Source organism: Notamacropus eugenii, chromosome 5 (assembly GCF_028372415.1).
Source record: "Notamacropus eugenii isolate mMacEug1 chromosome 5, mMacEug1.pri_v2, whole genome shotgun sequence".
NCBI lineage: Eukaryota > Metazoa > Chordata > Mammalia > Diprotodontia > Macropodidae > Notamacropus > Notamacropus eugenii.
The window spans coordinates 63,825,580-63,844,563 of NC_092876.1; the positions used below are offsets into that span (position 1 = coordinate 63,825,580).

General features: G+C 47.7%; 2 protein-coding genes across 7 annotated transcripts in view; both read right to left on the bottom strand.

Annotated features, from left to right (window-relative positions):
- The window catches only part of TCEA3 (transcription elongation factor A3), a 34,352-nt gene extending 33,600 nt beyond the window's left edge, over positions 1 to 752 (bottom strand). For both annotated transcript variants that reach the window (XM_072609266.1, XM_072609265.1), the window contains exon 1: positions 553 to 752. In XM_072609266.1, the coding sequence (XP_072465367.1) occupies positions 553 to 621 (69 nt within the window). In that variant the 5' untranslated portion in view covers positions 622 to 752. The remainder of the gene's footprint in view (positions 1 to 552) is intronic.
- A 2,572-nt stretch (positions 753 to 3,324) lies between these two features.
- Positions 3,325 to 18,984, bottom strand: part of ASAP3 (ArfGAP with SH3 domain, ankyrin repeat and PH domain 3) — a 63,687-nt gene continuing 48,027 nt past the window's right edge. For 3 of the 5 annotated variants that reach the window (XM_072609253.1, XM_072609255.1, XM_072609256.1), the window contains 7 exons: positions 18,755 to 18,822; positions 18,542 to 18,649; positions 11,899 to 12,109; positions 8,303 to 8,567; positions 6,429 to 6,531; positions 5,121 to 5,264; positions 3,325 to 4,825 (listed from right to left, as the gene is read on the bottom strand). In XM_072609253.1, coding sequence (XP_072465354.1) covers positions 4,751 to 4,825; positions 5,121 to 5,264; positions 6,429 to 6,531; positions 8,303 to 8,567; positions 11,899 to 12,109; positions 18,542 to 18,649; positions 18,755 to 18,822 — 974 coding nt within the window. In that variant the 3' untranslated portion in view covers positions 3,325 to 4,750. The remainder of the gene's footprint in view (positions 4,826 to 5,120; positions 5,265 to 6,428; positions 6,532 to 8,302; positions 8,568 to 11,898; positions 12,110 to 18,541; positions 18,650 to 18,754; positions 18,823 to 18,984) is intronic. The other 2 variants (XR_011967083.1, XR_011967084.1) reach the window with 2 other exon arrangements.

Below are 18,984 nucleotides of genomic sequence, written 5' to 3' on the forward strand. Positions count from 1 at the left end.
AAGTCCTTGCCCTCCGGGGGCTTCCATTCTGGCTCGCGCGCGCCCTTTCTCCCGCCCAGCGCTCTTCCCGCGCCTCCGTTCCCGGGGCCGCCCCCTCCCCCACCCCCAGCCCGCCACGAGGGCAGGGAAAGTTGGCGAGGGCGGCCCGGCCCCCCCCAGCGCCCGGGGAGGCGGGGGCCGCCCGAGCGCCGGGAAAGTGGGGAGCGCGCGGCTCCCGGCGGCGGAGAGGGCCGGGGGGCCCGGGGCTGCGGGGAGGGCCGGGGGGCCCGGGCGGCGGCGTGCGGCGCAGGGCATGGCAGGGCAGGGCAGGGCAGAGGAAACAGGGTCTCTGCGCTGCTCCGCTCTGCTCTGCCCGGCGCCGCTCTCCTCCGGCGGCGGCTGCTCCTGCTCCGGCGGCTTCGGCGGCTCTTGCGGCCCGGGGGCCTCCCGTCGGGCGCCTCCGGGGCTGTGGCGCTCGCGCTCCGGCTCCGAGCCGGGGCCCTGGGGGCGGCGGGGCTCGGGGGGCGGCGGGGCCCCGGGGGCTGCTCCCCGCCGGACCCGGCCAGCGCTCACCGTGTGCTTCCTGGACACCATCTTATCCAGCTTCTTGGCGATTCTCAGCAGCTCCTCTTCCTGCCCCATGCTGGCTCGCGGGGGCCCGGCTGGGGGGAGGACGACTCCGGGGCCCGCGCCCGGCCGGGGGGTCCTCTGCCTCCGTCGGGCTCCCGGGTCGGCGGCCGAGGCTGACAGCTCAGCACCGACACCCAGCGAAGGGGGCGGGGCGGGGGCGGGGCAGGCGAGGGCGGGGCTCCGCGGGCCCATTGGGCGGCCCCGCCGCGGCTCCGCCCCCACCCGGCCTGCGCGAGGGGAGGCTAATTATAGGCTTCAAGGACTGAGGAGGGCAAAGATTGCGGCGTGGCCGGCGGGCCGCGGGAGGGGCGGGAGGCGCAGGGCGCAGACCTGGCCCCGCCCCCTTCTGGGAAGGTGGGGGCCGCAGCTTGGGGCTGGACGGAGCCTGGGCGAGCCTGCGTGCGGAGGTCCGCGGGTAGACCCCTCGGGAGCCCCGGGCACCCAGAGAGGGAAGGTGGTCATCTCTGTCTCCTTTGTACCCTGTGGATTTATTTTATGCATCCAAAATTATTCTGAAAAGAGGTCCCAGGGCTTCACCAGACTGCCTGGGGAGTCCAGGATGAATCTAGGGGTCCAGGATACACACCCCTCTGAATCTGGGAGTCCAGAATACACACCCCTCTGAATCTGGGGGTCCAGAGTACGCACACCCTTCTGAATCAACATACACACCCCTCTGAATCTAGGGGTCCAGGACACACACCCCTCTGAATCTGGGGGTCCAGAATACACACATTCCTCTGAATCTAGGGGTCTAGGATACACATAACCCCACTGATTCTAGGGGTCCTGGATACATACACACACCCTCCTGGTTCTAGTGGTCCAAGACACACACGCACACACAAATTCTTGGGGTCTAGGATGTATACAACATACCCCTCCGATTCCAGGACTGCAGGATATACAACCCCCTCCTAATTTCAGGGGTCCAGGATATACACCCCCCCTTGATTCCAGAGGTCTAGAATACAACCCTTCCCATTCTAGGAGTCTAGGCTACGTAGACATACACAAACACAAAAACGCTCTTATTCTAGTCAAACACTCACATTTCCAGTTGAAATTGAGGTCTAGGAGTGGAGGCAGGATTAAAACCCAGCTCCTCTGCCTAAATGCATCGCTCTTTCCTGATGCACCTGGCTCCACTCAGCACAAAATATTAGGAATTACAACCATCCATCTACAGAAGTCTTTGCACAATCACCGTGTGAACTGGAGAGCACTGGGTATTTTCATTGACATTGAAGTTTTCTTAGGATTTAAAGGTGGAAGGGACCCAATGGATCTAGTCCAGAGTCCCTTCGCCCTATTTTAAGACGTTAGGCACCAGAGGCTATACCCGAGGTTACACCAGGCTACCTGCCACTATGTGCACAAGACTTGTGAGATTGCAAAGCATCCTTCTAAACTCTGGGGATAGGACAAAGGCCTAAGTGGGGAGGGACATGTTAGTGTGGAAGATGACTGGGATGGGAGTCAGAGGACCTGGGCTCACTAGCTTTGCCACATGTTACTTGTGTGACCTTAGGCAAATTACTTCTCTTGCTTTAGTTTCCTCATCTGTTAAGTGGGTGAGTTGGGTCAGATGACTTCTATGGAAATGCACAAAATCACAGGAGTCAGGGCTGACTATATGGGTAGACATGTGCCCAGGTCTGAGTAAATAGGGGGACTACAGAAAGCCCCATCACTTTTGCTAGCTCCTGTTACATCCCCTATTGTAATAGTTTGGGCATGGAAGAAGCACCCTGGCAGACCCTGGGGAGGCCCATTCTGCCAATAGCTGTTTGGAATTCCTAAAGGGAAAAAAAATACCATGTTTCCCTTTATTTAGATCTTTCTCTCTCCTTAACCTGGGCTCATCTACACAGATCTGTGATAGAATGTTAGAACTAGAAGGGTGCAGAACATAGATGGTGACAGCCAAAACAGACCTTAGAGGTTAGACATGGAAGGTCAGAGCTGAGAAGGACCTTAGAACACAAAATATTAGAGAGGGAAAAGAAGTTAGGACCTAGAGTATTAAGAACCAGAAAGGACCTTAGAACACAGAATGTCAGGACTGGGAGTTCTTAGAACAGAATGTCAGAGCTGGGAGGGACCTTAGAACACAGAACATCAGGGCTGGGAGGGACCTTAGAATACAGAACGTCAGAGCTGGGAGGGCCCATAGAATACAGGATGTCAGAGCTGGACCAGGAGTTCTCAAAATGTGGTCTTGAGATCCTTTCCCAGGGTCCATGTGGTCACATAATAATAACATACTAAAATGTTTTCATTTCTAATACAGCAAATATCAATCAAACGTACATAAACAAAAGCTCTTTGGGGTCCTATTATTTTTAAGAGTTTAAAGGGGTCCTGAGACCAAAAATGTTGAGAACCACTGTCTTAAGCAATGACCTATCAAAACTGAGAATAACTTTAGGACACAGAATGTCAGAGGGGGAGGTGATTTTCCAGATCACCCAGTCTAACCTCCTTATTTACAGATGAGGAAACTGAATCCAGAAGGAAATCTTTTGCCCTAAGTCCCACATTCAGGGAGAGTCAGGAACTAAGAATCTTAGTCTTCTGACTCCTGGCAGTCCACCACACCTCCACACCTCTTTCTCTGTAAATCATTGTAAGAAAAGGGGATTTCCAAGCATCCATTGGCAGAGATGGTTCCTTCTAGATCTCAAAGACGGCAAACAAATACAATTACCACAATTTACTAAAAATAACAATGATAAATCCTTTATTTGAAATCAGTGAAACAAAAAGTTTGAGATGAACAACATAAGAGAGTGTCCCTAGAGTGCCTCCCAGAACCACGGAGTCAGTCATCTGCGAGGGAAACAGGTGCAATGACCCTACTGCATCCACACCCTCCTAATAGCAGGATGCCACCCCATTGGGGTCCCCTCCATCTTTTGTTCCCCCTTTCAGGAGTATCTGAATGTTCCCTGAGAGCTCAGAAGACAGGTAAGCCTTTAAACTCCCAAGGGATTTCTCATGGTAGAATATCAAACTCTGGGACAGACCGTGGGGAAGAGAACTTTTTCTGTGGGGCAAAGCCCTGCCAAGACATTCCTTAATTCATTTTCTTGCTGCCCCAGGGTCACATATACCCACAAATACCCCTTCTTTTCCCTTCCTCCCCTAGGCAAGAGAACTCCTCTGAGTTGGTGAAATCAGAACTGGTTGGAGGGGGAAAAGGGGAGACAGAGAAGGGTTACCCACATGTCCTTACTTCTCTTTTCCTCTTTCTTCCTTTCCCTGACCTGAGCACTGGGGGAAACATCTTCCTATTTTCTACTGTGGGGGACAGAACTCTGGCTTTGCTTACCCAACCCTGGGTAACCCTCCTACCTGATAACTCCAACCCTGCCCCCTTCTTTCCCCTTCACCTGCACTGTCCCATGACCAGAGTTCCAGGACCAGCCCCAGAGACAGCCTAGCCTGAATAATCTGTGAGCCTGGAGGCTTCTGCCTTGGGCCTCATGAAAGAGACGCAAACCCTTCTTTCTGGACACTGTAAGCTTTCTTAGGTAAACTTGAGGGCAGAAACTGATTCCTCTGTATAAGGTCCAGGACAAATAAAGGGGTCAGGAAATGTTTGCTAAATGAATACATGATGGGGAAAACCTAGCCTGGCCCTTAGAGGAGCAACTCCCCCATATTTGATGGGGTAGATGTAGGTCTTATCTTGGAGGAAGGGGGTTCTGGTAGAGAATCCATTTTCAGTCCATTAGGTGAGTAGCAAGTTCCAAGACCTATTATTGAATCCGCCGCCAAAGCCATGCTGGGCAAAGAAAAATAACCAAGACTAACCTCTCAGCTGGGATTGTCACACTGGTGACAATAGTGAAACAGAAATTGTGACCCAAGGATGGGGCAGGGGACGGGGGAGGCCGAGGTCCTGGACACAGCTGGAAAGTCGACCCCAAATCTTCCCAGTGTCTCTTCCCCAATTGTCACTGCCTCGGAATGATCTCAAGTTAGAGTGAGTCCTGGTCCGCAGGAGGAATTTAGAACCAAGCCAGCCCCCTGGATACCTGATCCTCTGAGCTCACCACAGATCCAAGTGCCAGCTAAAGATCTACTTTGATGGGGATGGCCCAAGCCCAGTCTGGGCAGGGTACTGGAGGTGGGGTCAGTCTTGTGAAAGTTTCCCAGAACTGGCCAAGTGGAGTTCAGCTTTGGAGCTATCAACTTCAGTGATGCCATCCTGGGGAGAGGGAATTTTGATGAACCGAGGCTGCTGCTTTCTGTCACCCATCTCCTAAGCCCAGTGGTTTTTGATAGTTACTCTGGGCCCAGAAGCCAGAAGAGTAAGCTGACACACCAGCCACCCCCTGCTGTCCCCAATTCACACATATAACCAGGAATCTCTCGGAAAGTTCCAGGGGAATCCTGGTGAATTTAATTTCAGCCAGTAAAGCTCCCTTACAGCTCCAGCTTGGGGTGCTCTGAGGTTCTGGCTCTCTCCCCTCCTTCCTTTTCCCAAGTCAAGCAAGGCTTACCCAGTTGTGCTCTTCCTCAGTGTATGGAGCCACACTCACTTCCCCCTGGGAGAATGTGGGAGGGGATCGGGTATCCTCAATCCGGTTTTCTGTCAGGGACTTGGTTCTTTTTGATTTCCCCTGGGGCTGGCTGGGAAGGGGGATCTGTGTAAGTATGGAAGGACAGGGGTTGATGAAAGTTCCCAGAGTGTATCCTACCCCCTTACCCTCATCAATGGGGAGAAGTGAGAAGCCTGTGGATGGAAAAGACCAGGTCTCTTCCACCCTCTGGTACACAGCCCAACACTACAAGCTCGTGTCTCCAACACCCTTCGCTCATATCATCTATAGCCAATCCAGAACCTAGATTCCCCCATCCCCAACACTCCCTAAGACCCTGAGCCTAACTCCAAAACCCTCAGTCCTCAGGCACATGTGTGTCCTTATCCCACATTCTCAATAATGCAACCCCACCCAACTTCTAGAAATCTATCCTTAGCCCCAAAACAAAATGACAGAATTTTAGATTTGGAATGATAAACTACTGACATTTCTACATTCCTTTAAGGTTTGCATTTCGTCCTCATCACAACCCTGTGAAGTAAATGCTCATTATCTTTGTTTTATTGATGGGAAAACTGAGGCTCAGTGCATTTAACTTGCCTAGGAAATTAAATGTCTGAGGCAGATCCAGGGCTTGATGCATCATATCAAGTTGCCTCTCATGGAACAGAGCTCATTGGCCACCTAGTCCAACCCATAACCCCAGACGAATCTCCACTGCAAGAGCCACAAGAGATGTCCTCCCTCCCACGGCTGCCCACTTCACTTATGATAGGATGGGTCTCACTGTCATGAAATCTTTCCTTGGATCAGTCCCAGATTTATTCCATTCTTAGCTCCTGGTTCTGCTCTCGGAGGCCAAAGAGAACGAGACAGATTCTTCTCCCACATGATGACCACCTTTTCAATACCTGAACACAGTTCTCAGGTTGTTCCCTGAGTCTTTCTCCTCTCCAAAAGAAACATCCCCTGTTCCTTCAGCAGATGCTCTCACATGATGGAGAACCAAGACCCTTTGCCACCCCATTTCCTTTGTGGAAGCTTTCCAGTTTGGCACTGCCCTTCCTGAACTGTGGTGCTCAGAACCAGACCCAAAAAAACAAACAGTTTAATCTCAAACTCCAGATTTTCAGTCACTGCAGTCCCTTACTTCACATCCTCAACTGGACCGTACATTCCCAACACGTCTATCTTTACTTATTCCAATTTCTAGCTTGCCCCCTCCCCACCTTGTTCCCCACAGGAAAGCTTCTCTAGGATTCATACCGACACAGCTCTTCTGGCCATAGGCCCAGGGGGTAGCTGCCTGACTGCTGGGGTGTCTTCCAGACCTCGACTGCTTCTGCGATAGGAGCGAGTGCTCTCTGAGCTAGGAGATGAAAAGGGGTGGAAGTGATACTGGAAACTGTCAGGCAGGGCCAGTGGAGGTTGGCGGAAACAGAGCAACAGCTTAAGGGTAAGGATGGGGTTCCTTAGGGAAGCCTGGGTCATAGCCTGGGGTGAACAGTCCCTAGCAGGCTGGGATGGCCATAGCATTACCCAGCAATGCCTGGTGAAGGCAAACAGGGAGTGAGACAAGTTTACCCTGAGGAAGGTAGGAACCATGAGTGTTCTGTGACACCTTCTTCCTAGACACAGGAGAAGAAGGCCACATATGACCCTCCACCTCCTCTTCTCTGGGGTCACTGACTTTACAGTTAGAAGGGACTTTAGAGGTCATCTAGTCCAGGGGTGGGAAACCTATGACCTTGAAGTCACACATGATCTCTTAGGTCCTTGGGGGCAGCCCTTTGACTGAGTTCAAGTTTTACAAATCAAATCATTTTATTAAGGCGATTTGTTCTGTGAAATTTAGATTCAGTCAAAGGGCCACACTTGATGACCTAGAGGGCCACAATCCACACTAGTCCACTCATTTCACAGAAGAGGAAACCAAGGCCCAGAGAAATGAAGTAAATTTGTCCAAGATATAATAGAATTCAAATCTTTGGGCCTCCTCACTCCAAAAGTCTTTCCCAATACAACCCATAGCCCCCATTTTTAAAAATAGTATTTTATTTTTCCCCAGTTACATGTCAAGAAAATTTTTAGTATTCATTTTTACAAGATTTTGAGTTCCAATTTTTTCTCCCTCTCCCCTCTCCTCTCCTGAAAATGGTAGGCAGTTGGATATAGCTTATGCATGTGCTATCATGTAAAAATATTTCCACATTAGTCACAGTTGTAAAAGAAGAAACAGATCAAAAGAAAGAAAAGCATGAGAAAGAATAAATTAAGTGAAAAAATATGCTTCTATCTGCATTCAGAGTCCACCAGTTCTTTCTCTGGATGTGGGTAGCGTTTCATCATGAGTCTTTTGTACTTGTCTTGGATCATCGTGTTGCTAAGTAGAGCTGAGTCATTTATAGTTGTTCGTCACACAATGTTGCTGATACTGTGTACAATGTTTTCCTGGTTCTGCCAGCCCCTCTCTCTGCCCACTTTACCCCTCTCAAATCCTTTTCCTATCATCTCATTGTGAAGTGGTGTGATATAGTGGAGAGAGTACAGGAAGACCTGAATGCAAATCCTACCTTGGACTAAGTGTTTGACCAAAAGCAAGACAGAACTCTGAATTTCTCTTTCTTTCTTTCTTTTTTCTTTTTTTAAAGTAATCAGGGTTAAGTACTTGCCCAACTAGACACAGTAAGTGTCTGTGGCTAGATTTGAACTCAGGTCCTCCTGACTCCAGGGTCTGCCTATCCACTGGGCCACTTAGTTGCTCCAACCTGTTTTTCTCTAATATTGGTAGCACCCAATTCCCAGGACTGATGTGAAGCCCAAAGGAAGAATGTGGAAACATCAAAGCCAGTGATCACTCTTACAATCTCTGGGGCCCCCTTTGGACCCTGGTTTCCCTGAATCTGTATTGACCACTGACCCCCAGCTCAGAGGGAAAGTTAAGGATTTCCTTAACCCACAGGTTTGGACACTGGTGTCCCTTTGTAGCTGGAGTTCAGTGGGTCATCTGGTCTATTCCTCTGACTCTAGGCAGGGAAAATTAGCTGAATTAGAGTTAAATATTTTTCAGACTAGGCATCGGAGAGCCAAGAAAAGTAATTGCCCAAGGTCACACTGTGAGTAAGTGGGTCCTCACCTACCTGAACCTGACTGGGGGAAGCTGCTCAGGAGAGGTGGCGCCTGAGGGTGGAAGAGGATGAGTTGTCCCTGAGGGCTCCCAGGGGCTTTCCTCAGAGCAGGCCTCTATTTGGCCTGGGACTCGGGGACCTGAGTTGCTGCAGCTGGTTGGCCAGGCAAGAATACTTTCTGTGGGGCTGGAGATGCTGGAGGTGGATGGACTGAACACAGATGGAGACTCCAGGGATCCAGGTGGCTCCAAGCCTGGGCTGAGAATTTCCGGGCCATCTGTAATAATAATGATGGTGATGATGATGTGTTTTCATCCTTCCTCAAAGAGGTTACTGTGACTCAGTAGTAGAATATGCCCCCCCATGCCCCACTGCCTTTCCCTGCTACCACAAACACCAAATGCTGACTCAGTGCCACCACTAAATACCCTAGAACTGGCAGCAGCTTATAGATCCAGTCCAGCTCTGGATTCAGAATCCAGGGAAGCAATCCCCATGGAGATACGGCCTGGCAGCTACTTCTGATGAAACTGTACCCATAGCTACTGAAGACCCAGAAAAGGCAATTACCACCACCAAAGTCCTTGGCCCTGTCAAATGGATTGACAGCAGAACCTGGTATAATTTTATTGGTGGATATGGAATTAAGGTACTGCTGTACCCCACGTATTGTCTTCCCCTATAATTTGAGCTCCCTGAGAGCAGAGACCCTCTGAATGTGTGAGATGAATGAGCATGAAGGTTCAAAGATGATAGTGGAGTTGCAGAACTGGGAGATGGACTTCTGACTCTCCAGATTTCACCACCATACTCCCAAGTGAGTACCTTTTCCCTCCTCCACCCCCAACACTTTTCAGTTGACTTTTTGGGGTTTTTTGTGCATATATTTTCTTCCCCCATTTGAATGAAAGTTCCTTGAAGGCAGGTATTGGCTTTCTTGTGCTTCTGTTGTTCTGCTGAGGCTTAGCATGGTGCCTTGAACACAGTAGGCACTTAATAAATGCTTGGTGCTTTGTCCAGCCAAGCTCTTAAAACGTTTTTGCTTGAAATGATTTATCTATGGAGTTCTAGTCTCTGTCTCTCTCCTGAGCTTCAGGCCCACACACGAATTGCCCATAATTGGATATCCCATAAGCATCTCAACTCAACTCACTGTCTTCTTCCCAGTCCCTACTCTGTTGAGGTCACCACCTTTCCATCACCCAGGTTTTCCATTTGAGAGTCACCCTTGATTCTTCATTCTCATTCATCCCCCATATGCAATTGGTTACCCAAATCTGCCATTTCTACCTTTCACAACGTTGCTTGTGGATGGCCCCTTCTTTTCACTCACATGGCCACTACTTCATCTGCCACCTTATCACCTCTCTATTGGACTGCTGCAATAGCTCACTGACCCATGATGTCGCTACCTCAAGTCTCTCCTCACTCCAATTCATCTTTCTACTTTGCCATCATAGTTACTTCCTAAAGTACATGTCACTCCCCTTACTCAACAAACTTCCCTGACTTCCTATTGATTCTAAGATCAAATATGGATTCCCATGTTTGACATTTAAAGTTCTTCTTATCTTTCCAATATTTTAGTTTCTGACTCCCCTCCACATGCTCTAAGTACAGACATATTGGCCTACATTCCATCTCCTATCTCTAGGCCTATTCACTAGCTGTCACCTGTGTTTGAGAGAGATGTTTTTATCCTGACCTTTACCTCTTAAAATTCCTCGTTTCCTTCAAGTGTCAGATCTAGTGCTACCTTCTAGAGGAAGTCCCCTCCCCATCTGCTAGGGTCTTTCCCTCTAAGACAGAGGTTCTTAACTGCTTTTTGTGCTGGATGAAGCTAGGTGGTAGAATGGATAGAACACTGGACCTGCAGTCTGAAAAACTAGTTTAGATCCAGCCTCAGATACTTATTAGTTGTGTGACCCTAGACAAGTCATTTTACTGCCATGTGCCCCAGTTTCCTCAACTGTAAAATGGAAATAGTAATAGCACCTACTTCCCAGGATTGTTGTGAGGATCAAATGACATAATACTTGTAAAGTGCTTAACCCAATGGCCTAAATAGTAGATGCTTAACACATGCTTCTTCCCGTCCCCTCCCCTTTACTGCCACGGACCCCCTTGTCGATCTGGTGATATCTGAGGACCTCTTCTCAGGATGATGTTTGTTGCCGATGTTCATAATGGAAGGAAATCTTAAATTTCACTGAGAGGTTAATCAAACAAAGATGAAACCTTGTTCCAATCCAATTTCACATACTCTCTGAAATCCACCCACAGGCCTCCAAGCTTACCTCATATCCATTTTGTATATATATTTTACATGCACATCTTTACTCATCGGTTCGAATGTCAGCTCCTTGAGGGCAGAGGCAATTCTGGTTTTGTCTTTTATAACTTGGCACAGTTCCTGATACATGCTAGGTACTTAATAAAAGCCTGTTGACTGGTTGCCCACTTATCTGATTCCGGGGCTATCTCTTGTTCTATAACTCTTGATAACTGCTTAACTTTTTACAGGTGTGTTCAAACATTTCACCAAGTACTTTTGGAGGAAAATTTCCGATAACCTTATCATGTAAACAGTATGTAACTGAGCTGTCTCACTCTGTTCATTTCTATGAGTCATACTGGAAGAAGGACATGTAAATGGGAGGACATCTTGATCAGGCCAACAAGGATCCACTGAAGGAAACGGAGGATGATCAGCTTGGAAAAGGCCCAAGGAATATGACAGCCTGCTGTGTTCATGTTATCTGCAGTCCTGTTATATGGAGAAGGGATCACACGCATTCTGTTTGGCTCCAAAGAGCAAAACCAGGAGCAGTTCAGGGAAGCTGCTGAGAGGCAGGGGATGGTTTGGTATAAGAGACAAGTCATGTGGAGTGAAATGGGATTCCTCCATAGGCAGTGGGCTCCTGATCACTGGAGGTCTTTGAGCAAAAGTGACAGCGCTGGTCCAGTCAACTTCTGAGGTCTCTGGTCCAGTCAGCTTCTGAGGTCTCTTCTTAAGGATTCTTAGATTTTAGACTTCTAAATTCTTAGATTTTGTCCATTATGCTAGCATACTAATGATATTGCACAGATGTCTCCTGTGCTGACCGACTCTTATCACTAAAGTCACTTTTCTCCTTCCTGGCATCTTGCCTCCTTACCTCATGGCAAGTGGGTTCCGCAGGGACAGGGACTAGGACTTATCAAGACTTGTATTTCTCCTTCCCCTGCAACTAATCAACTGGGGAGAGCTCTGCACACAGCAAGCGCTTAATATATATTTGTTGTATTTATATCCGTCTCCCCAAAGATCCCTAGATGCAAAGACCTAAAGGGCAGAGACGGTGTCTTCTTACTTCAATTCAACAAACATGAATTAAGTGCTTGCTGGTGCAGGATGCTGAGGAGAAGAAAGTTAAAATGACACAAAAAGCTCAAAATATCTCATTTTCTTGTCTCCTCCACAGAACTAATCTAGAGACAGATACACAGTGGATGCTCAGCAAATACTTATTAACAAGGGAAAAAAATCCCTAAAGTTGAGAAATTACAGATCCCTTCCCCAGCGTTCATAAGGGCAGTATTCTGGGGGCAAGGGAGGTCTGCCTTACCTCCACTCCCATGTCCTATCCGACCTTGGGAGGAGGCCCGGGAAGGGCTTTTGACCGGGAGAGGGGGAGGGAGCTCTTCTGTGTGGCTTCTTCTGTTGCTGGCCTGGGTGGGGCCCAGGCTGACAATGGTCTCATAGGTCTTGTTGCTTATGTCCAGACCTGTACAGCCCCATCGGGGTCTAGCTGGGGCTGGGAGCTTGATGGGGCAGCGCTGGAAGGAAAAGAATCAGTGAGTCACAGAATGTCAGAGTTATTGGTGATGAGTGAGAGCATAAACTGTCCAGGACAGGGGGAGGCCCTTACAGCACAGAATGTCAGAGCTGGGAGGGCCCTTAGAACCCAGAGTGTCAGAGCTGGGAGGGCCCTTAGAACCTAGAATGTCAGAGCTGGGAGGGCCCTTAGAACTCAGGATGTCAGAGCTGGGAGGGCCCTTAGAACTCAGGATGTCAGAGCTGGGAGGGCCCTTAGAACCTAGAGTGTCAGAGCTGGGAGGGCCCTTAGAACTCAGGATGTCAGAGCTGGGAGGGCCCTTAGAACCCAGAGTGTCAGAGCTGGGAGGGCCCTTAGAACCCAGGATGTCAGAGCTGGGAGGGCCCTTAGAACCCAGAGTGTCAGAGCTAGGAGGGCCCTTAGAACACAGGACGTCAGAGCTGGGAGGGTCCTCAGAACCCCAGAGTGTCAGAGCTGGGGGGGTCCCTAGAACACAGAATATCTTACAAACCTCTTCAATCTCCATGATCTTGAACTCTAAGCTTCCCCTCTGAACAATCTCCTGTCTTTACTTCCCTGCCTCCTCCTGCTTCACTCCTCAAACTGTTCCTCATTCCCTCATTCCATCACAATCTCTCATCCTCCACTCCTCCCTCCCCCTAGCCTGCCAGTGCTGACCTAGTTAACCAATTCAATCATGCAAGGCCCTTCTACCCTTGAATCCTGTCACCCTTTGTCCTTCTGCCAACGCTCGATCCTGGGCCAGTCCAGCCACCTGCCTCGTCCATTCCTATTCCCAAGCAACTGGACACGGTTGGAGGAAATCATGAAACCATGCCACTACAAATTCATATGAGCCAATCCCATTTGGTCCCTCACTGTTAACATGACAATCTTTCTATCCTTCCCGAGATGACTCTATCACAGATATTAGCTGCTTCTAACCTTCTCTCCCTGGAAGCATCCTCAACCATCCCTCTTGGCAAGTGATCTTGCCTTTCACTTAACTCAGAAAATTAAGGTGATCCATTGTGCACCCCCTCTACTTTCCCCTATTCTAAACCTAAGAACCTGCAAGCCTTCACCTGTCCTCTCTCCTGCTCTTTCTCCAAGACTAACCCTTGCCCTTGTACACTTGAGCCACTCCCCTTCCTAGTGGTTCCCTCAATGGATCCTCATATGGCCCATTTTTCCAGGCCTATCACCCTCCCAGCTCACGTACTATCTGCATTCATGATCTACTAACTCCTTTGGCACTACCTGAAAATACTCTGAGGTTCCCTTTCCCACTTCTCCCAATCTTTGAAAAACTTTCACATGATCCTGCCAACCCCTTAGACCATCATCTTATATCTTGCCTTCCTTTGGACACTAAATTTCTAAGAACAGATGCCCACATACACTGTGTCTGCTTCCTCTTTGATCCTTTGCAATCTAGTTTTGACACCATCACTGGGCTTAGACCAGAGCAGAGAGTGATCTCTTAACTGTTAGACAAAGTAGACTTTACTTAGTCCTCCTCCTCCTTGGCCTCTCTGGAGCTTCTGAGATGATTAATCCCCCTTCCTCCTGGTTATTGTTCTCTTTTTGGTTCTGGAACAGGGTTGTCTCCTGGTTCTTCATCTACTCATCTGATTATCCTTTTAAAAAATTGGATCATTATCCATCTCCTGCCCCCAATTCTTGCTCTTTTTTTTTTTTTTACTAGAGTTTCTCCCTCAGGGATCTCATCTGCTTGAGAATCAAAGAAACACAGGATCCAAGAATTGGAAGGGACCTCTTTGGCCACTGAGCCCGACCCATATTTGAAAGGAATTCCTACTATCACATAACTGACTAGTGGTCATCTGGACTCTTCGTGAACACCTCTAGTGATGGGGAGCTCATTCCTTCCTCCAGAAAGTCTATTCTACTTTGGGGCAGCTCAAATCATGAGGAAGTTTCCCCCTCATATTAGGAATAGTTATTCCTTCCACATCCCAGGCGTTAGGGACTGGGCACCCCCGTGATCTGGAAAATCCACATAAAATTTTTTGGCCCTCCCTTTATACCAGAGAAGCAGTCTTTATTTTTTCTCTTATAGGGTGTGTACAATACGTTACTGTAAAATGTGGGTTAAGCTCTGTGTCTTCTGTTGGCCTTTGAGAGTGTCATCTGTGGCTTGCACTAAATTCCCACAAAATTTCCATTTAATTTCTAATGCCCAACCTATGATATATGGAAACCCCAATGGGGAAAGTCTGCATGTGGAGGGGATAACTGTAATTTTGTCTTTTTGCAACATTCACCTCTCTCCTGAACGTATTTGTTGCCTCAATTTTCATCCGTCACAAGCTCTCCGCTGCATCTGACACTGCTGACCACTCTCTCTGCCTGCCTACTCTTTTCTCTCTGGGTTTTCATGATGTTCTTCTATCCGGGATCTCTCCTTACCCATCTGACTACCCATTCTTTTTTTTAAAAACATTTCCACATTAGCCATGTTGTGAATGAAGAATCAGAACAAAAGGGAAAAAAGAGAAAGAAAAATGACAGCAAAAAAAAGAGAAAATAATATGCTTCCATCTGTATTCACACTCCTTGGTTTTTTTCTGGATGTGGAGAGCATTTTCCATCATGAGTCTTTTGGAACTGTCTTACATCATCGTGCTACTGAGAAGAGCTAAGTCTATCCAAGTTCTGACCACCCCTTGGCCATTGTCTTTGCTGGCTCATTGTTTCTATCACTTCCCCCAACTATGGGTTTTCCAAAAAGTTCCATCCTCTTCTATTTATACAACCAGTGTCAGTGACCTCATTACTTCCCTTGCATTTATTTCATAATAATCTCTATGCAGATGACTTACAGATCAATATATTTAGCTCTGATTTCTTTCTGGAGTTTCAGGTCCACATCCCCAGGTACCTATTGACCATTTCAAGCTGGATGTTCCTAAGACATCTCAAATCCGACATGTTCAAAACAGGAACCATTATCTTTCCCCTCAATCTCTACTAAACTCTCCTGTTTCTGTTGAAAACACTATCTTTCTTTTGGCTTCCTAGATTTGTAACCTCATTATTATCCTCAACTTCTCAATGTTCTTCACCTCATATATCAGTTTCCGAATCTTGTCTTTTCTGTCTCCACAACATTCTCTACTCACATAGCTATTAGTGTAATTAAGCCTCACAAACTCTCTTGCCTCTTAATTGGCCTCTCTACCTCAAGTCTCTCCCCCTTCCAGTTCAGACTCCATACCAATGCCAAAGTGATTTTTCTGAGAGCACAGAACAGATCATGCCACTACTTAGCTCAGTAAACACCAGTGGCTCCCTATTGCCTTTACATCCAATAAATATTTCTCTGTTCATCTTTCAAAGACCTTCACAATGTGGCCCCAATTTATCTTTTCATCTTCACTGGAAATTATTCCTTCTACACTCTGTGATCCAGTCCTCTTTGTTACTCACACATAGCACTCCATCTCCTTTCCCCATGACTCTGCACTGGTTATCCTTCTGATCTGAAATGTGTTCCCCTTGCTCCTTACCTCTTCGCCCTAGAATTTTTCAATTCCTTCCAGGTTCACTCCCTTTTCCAGGAAGCCTTCCCTGATCCTCCCTCTCACCTCATCCCCCTCCTCTTTGGAGACACCCTAGACATAAGCCCAACAAAAAACCTTGTCTTTATTTGGTTATTTTACTGTATAGGATTATGTAACCAGGAGTTAAACAGGGCACCTACAAAACTTTCCTCCCTAATTTTGACTGACCTTTCATGCTTTGCCCCTTTGGGGATGAGAAACTCTGGCTCCTTCTGGCTGGCCATAAGTGTGAAAGGCCTGAGTGGGGCTTGGTGTTTTGATATAAGGAAACATCTCCTTAATAGCTATGGAACAGGAAGGTCATAGGAACAGGAAATTTCAGTGCTGGAAGGACTTATAAATCACCAAGTCCAACCCCTTTATTTTATAGATGAGGAAATGTAGGCAGGGAGAAGTGACATGCCCAGAGTCCCATGCCAATAAGTGCCTGAGGTTGGATTTTAACCCATCTTCCTGACTCCAAGTTGAGATCTCTATGAACTATTGCCACCAAGCTGCCATAAAAAACCAATGACTCAGTGGACCTTTAAAAAAGGGAATGACCTCACCCCCGTTACTCTTCTTCCTTGGACTCACCATGTGGCAAATAGCTCTCCCAGGAGGGGTGGGAGGAGGGACTGTCTTCCCCTCCCCTCCCCCTTCGACCCCAGTAGAAATAGCCAATTGCTGAGCACATGGAGGCTAGAGTTCATCAGCTGCCTAGACAAGCCTGAGCCTGGATTTGGGGTGGCTTCTTCTCCAATCAATGCCAAGATGAACATGATTTGGACACGGCCTTGTAAATTCAAAAAAAAAAATCCAAGATAATGAGTCTGGTTTGGAGAGGGCTAGAGGCAAAGTTAGGAATCTCTGGAAACTATGTTGGTGCTTTTGGAGCAGATAAAGACGGAGAAGAGGAGGAGCCCGAGCTCTGACTGGCTTGACAGAAGGTGACAAGGCAAAGCCAAAACGAAATGTAAAATGCCTACCTAATCATTAATCCTGAAAATGTCTTAATGTTTAAATGAGATTTGGGCAGCTGAGGGGTGTAATGGATGGTGATGGCCATGGAGTCAGGAAGACCTGAGTTCAAATCTGGCCTCAGACATTTACTGTGTGACCCTGGGCAAGTCACTTCACCTGTTTGCCTCAGTTTCCCCAAATGTAAAATGAGCTGGAGAAGGAAATGGCAAACCACTCCAGTATCTCTGCCAAGAAAACCCTAAATGGGGTCATGAAAGGTTAAACCACAACAATCAGTAATCCTGGAAAGTGCCTTATTGTTGAACAGAGGTTTAAGGGTCAGCCTCCTGGGAGGTATTTCGGAGGTCATCACTATCACCTGTTCACATTTGTTTTTGTCACATGTGTGCTTGTTGATATTTTGTGCTGAGCATTTCTTTTGCATGTAAAAAATAAATATGTCTCATACCTGATTCATGTTGTACAGTGAGTACCTTTCTACTTCTCCCTGGGGAGGCTCTACATATGAGCCAGCCCAAACTTAAGCTTTAAGTAAGTCATCTCAGGCTATAAGGATGGTGTAACCCCTCTCATTAGGGGCCAGGCTCCCCTAGAGGTAAACCAGGTCTGAAATGTATCAATGTGCATAGAACTTACCCAATATCCTTCTTAAACTGTGGTGCCTAGAACTTAAAAGACTCCAGATGTGCTCTGATGAGGGCAGAGTATTTGATGGCTTTAAGCATCTCCAAGATCACAACTTTCCATCATTCCCAATATCTAATCAGTTGGCAAATCCTGTCAATTCTACCTGGGCAACAAATCTTTCCTTCTTCCCCTTCTCTTCTCTCACACAGCTACTGTCTTGGAGACATCTCCTCATCCTCTCTTACCTACATTAGGGTGTCAATTGCCAATAGACAAGGGGACCACTAAACCTTAATAAGGATCCCATTTTTTTTAATATACCAGTGCATTAAAAATGGGCTGAAACTATATTTTAATCTGGTTCTGTTTGCACTCAGGAGCCTTCTGGGCCACATGTGCCCCCTCCCCTATGCTTGACCATGTCTCAGACTATCATAAGAGTCTCCTAACTGATCACCACAATTCCTGTCTTTCTGCCTTCTAATCTATCCTTCACATAACTGCAAAAATAACATTCCTAAAGCACCTACCATCGCCCAGCTCAAAAAAGTTTCACGGTTCCCTCTGCCTGGATGCTAAAAATAAAATGTCCACACCCTGGCATTTAAAGCCCTCTGCCATCTGGCTGCAACCTCCAGACTTGGTGTGATCTGTCCTCCTTTCTGTGTTTAACACCGTGACCCCAACCCTCTCCTGCTTCCTGACTTGGGGGGCGGTGATTTCTGAGCCTGTCATCTTTGGCCTAAGGTCAGGAGAAATGGAAGGAGGGCATAGAAGAAGGAAGGAATGAGCCACAAAGAAAGGTGATTGGGGGGTGGTGGTAAGAGAGGTTTTGGGAGAAGAGAAAAGGAAATGGCGACCATCCATTAGAAGTACAGAAAATTTAAGGCCTTGAGTCACATAGCCAGAACCATGAAAGCCTTTCTCAAAGAGAAGGAGTTTGTGCTCAACAAGATGAAAAGAATAACCATGAAAAAACACAGCAAGAGAACAGTTCTGATGCCTCGTTCTTTCATTGGACACTGTCTGATGGCCAGCAGCTTAACCATCTAGTCTAGGGGAACCCCCGTAGTTGTAACAGGCCAAAGCTTCCTCTTTCTTAATGTGGACCAACTGGAAGGCAGAAGGCTGAACAAGAAAATTCAAACTCTTTCCTTTTGCAATTCCCAGTGACACAGTGGTTCAAGGAGCCCAAAAAGCCATTGATGAGGGTGAGGTGGGGAGGGGAGGGGACAAGGAGGGGGATAGGGACTCACCTTATCTTCTTCCTCATCCTCACTCTCAGATCCAGGATCGACAGAAACTCCCCAGGGATAGTTTATATGGAAGGGAAGGATGAGGGTCCCAGCCTGGGCCTGTTCCAGCTGCCACCAGGACAGAGAAGAAAGAGGTGGGGAGTCAGAGACAGAGTCAGGAAAGGTCCTGGACGCCCCCAATCCCAGTCCTGGCCTCTCCAAGCCCAAGCTCACCAGGTCCTCACACTCCTTGTGTTGGTTCTTTCGGGCTACTTCTAAGGCAGTATCACCAGCGTCATTCACTGTGAGGAGGTCATAGGTCATTCTACTACCACCACCAAGAATACATGTTTGGATAATAGTGCTCTAAGATTGAAAACAACAGCCTCGCCATTTACTTGCAACCTGTAATTGTCTTAAGACATCAAAGGCAAGACCTGATCCATTTCTTTCCAACTCCCCAG